Genomic DNA, 1,524 nt, shown 5'->3' on the forward strand with positions numbered 1-1,524 from the left:
CCTCAATGCTCTTCAACTTCGTACTTTATTTGGCATTTTTAACTTTATTTGATTCGAGCGTCACTGATGAGACTTTTGTAGATGAAACGCGCGTCTGGCGTATATAACAAAATTAGTCTTTGTATCTATGATGAGTTTATTTACAACCACCGGGTCGATGACACTGCTGGTGGACATTTATTTCCCGGAGGGTATCACCAGCCCAGTAGTCAGCTCTTTTTGTGCTGATTTGAATTATCAGTGATATGGTTATATTTATAAATGAATTGTTTACAAAATTTTGAACTTAAAAAATACTACGGCTTTTCTACCTCAGGCATAGATAACCTTAGCTAAATTTGGCAAAACTTTTAGGAATTTTGGTCCTCAATGCTCTTCTACGTCGTACTTTATTTGATACGAGCGTCACTGATGAGTCTATTGTAGACGAAATGCGCGTCTTATTTGATTATTTCGCTTTTGCCAGAATCATAGTCATGAAATATACCGGCTACTCATGACTAACTGGAAACACACGAGAAGTGATAAAACAAATAGCAGAGTTGATTACCATTTCAACCATGATTTTTTTTAGAGTTAATGCAGATATAATTGTATAACGACATGTCTATTTTTAAATGGATTTATTGCTTTGAAACTGAGTTCGGAATATTGGCGTTTGGGTTCAGCAATGTAAACAACAAATCTTGAAGTACAGAATTTATTCATGCGAGAAAATTTAGCCTAGACATAGTAAAATAGTGAAATGTTCAATAAAAATAAAAGATGTGGAATATTGAGGAAACAGTTCGGTCTAAAAATCTGTTCAGCTTTTTTTCAAGCAATATATCAGGAGGTACACCAAAGCATCAAATTCAAATATTATTGATACAATTTCCACCCGGAGAATGTTGTTCTGGTATGATTTTCCTTGCTCAAGATTTTACCTTGGTGAGCATAATTATTCCTGACGTAAACTTCCGTGCCTTCAGATACGTACTTGATGACAAATCCTGTTGAGCATGCGTCGTCTAATTTCGTTTCCGTATCTGTATGTAGTACTCCAATGACGGAATTGGCCCTCATCAATTCTGTACCGTATTCTCCGTAATTCAAAGCACCGCCGTCAGTAGTACGTGAATCAACGCAAAAGGTCCAAGTGAACCCGTAAACACCGGATGAAGGTGCTGTAAACTTTCCTGTACTCGTACTGTATCCTGCACCGTAATTTGCCTCTGTTCTGTCAAATTTAATTGTGGTACCGTCCGACATAGATGCACTTTGTGAATTAGCACTAGCTTCGGTCATGTACGACGAAAATGCAACGTTGCAAGAACAACCTGCTGATGATAAAAAAATTATATTTATAGTATAAATACAACTGATATACACAAAAATCTCCTAGTTCTAACACTTAATTATTTTTTTTTTATAATTTTTGGACTTGTTCATGTCTGCTTATCTTGGAAGCCAAATGTCTATCTTTTGGCAAAACAATGGTAAATATAAATTTAAAAAGAATATTTTTATAAAATTAACATTAAG

The 1,524-nt window shown here is 35.2% G+C and overlaps 1 protein-coding gene across 1 annotated transcript; it reads right to left on the reverse strand.

Moving 5' to 3' along the window:
• Positions 1-822: 822 nt before the first annotated feature.
• Positions 823-1,524, reverse strand: LOC134723659 (complement C1q tumor necrosis factor-related protein 2-like; the record flags this gene model as incomplete). Its single annotated transcript, XM_063587219.1, has 2 exons — positions 823-1,348; positions 1,502-1,524. Coding segments are annotated over 2 exons (510 nt in total), but the record flags the coding sequence as incomplete, so codon positions are not given.

Source organism: Mytilus trossulus, chromosome 6 (genome assembly GCF_036588685.1).
Source record: "Mytilus trossulus isolate FHL-02 chromosome 6, PNRI_Mtr1.1.1.hap1, whole genome shotgun sequence".
NCBI lineage: Eukaryota > Metazoa > Mollusca > Bivalvia > Mytilida > Mytilidae > Mytilus > Mytilus trossulus.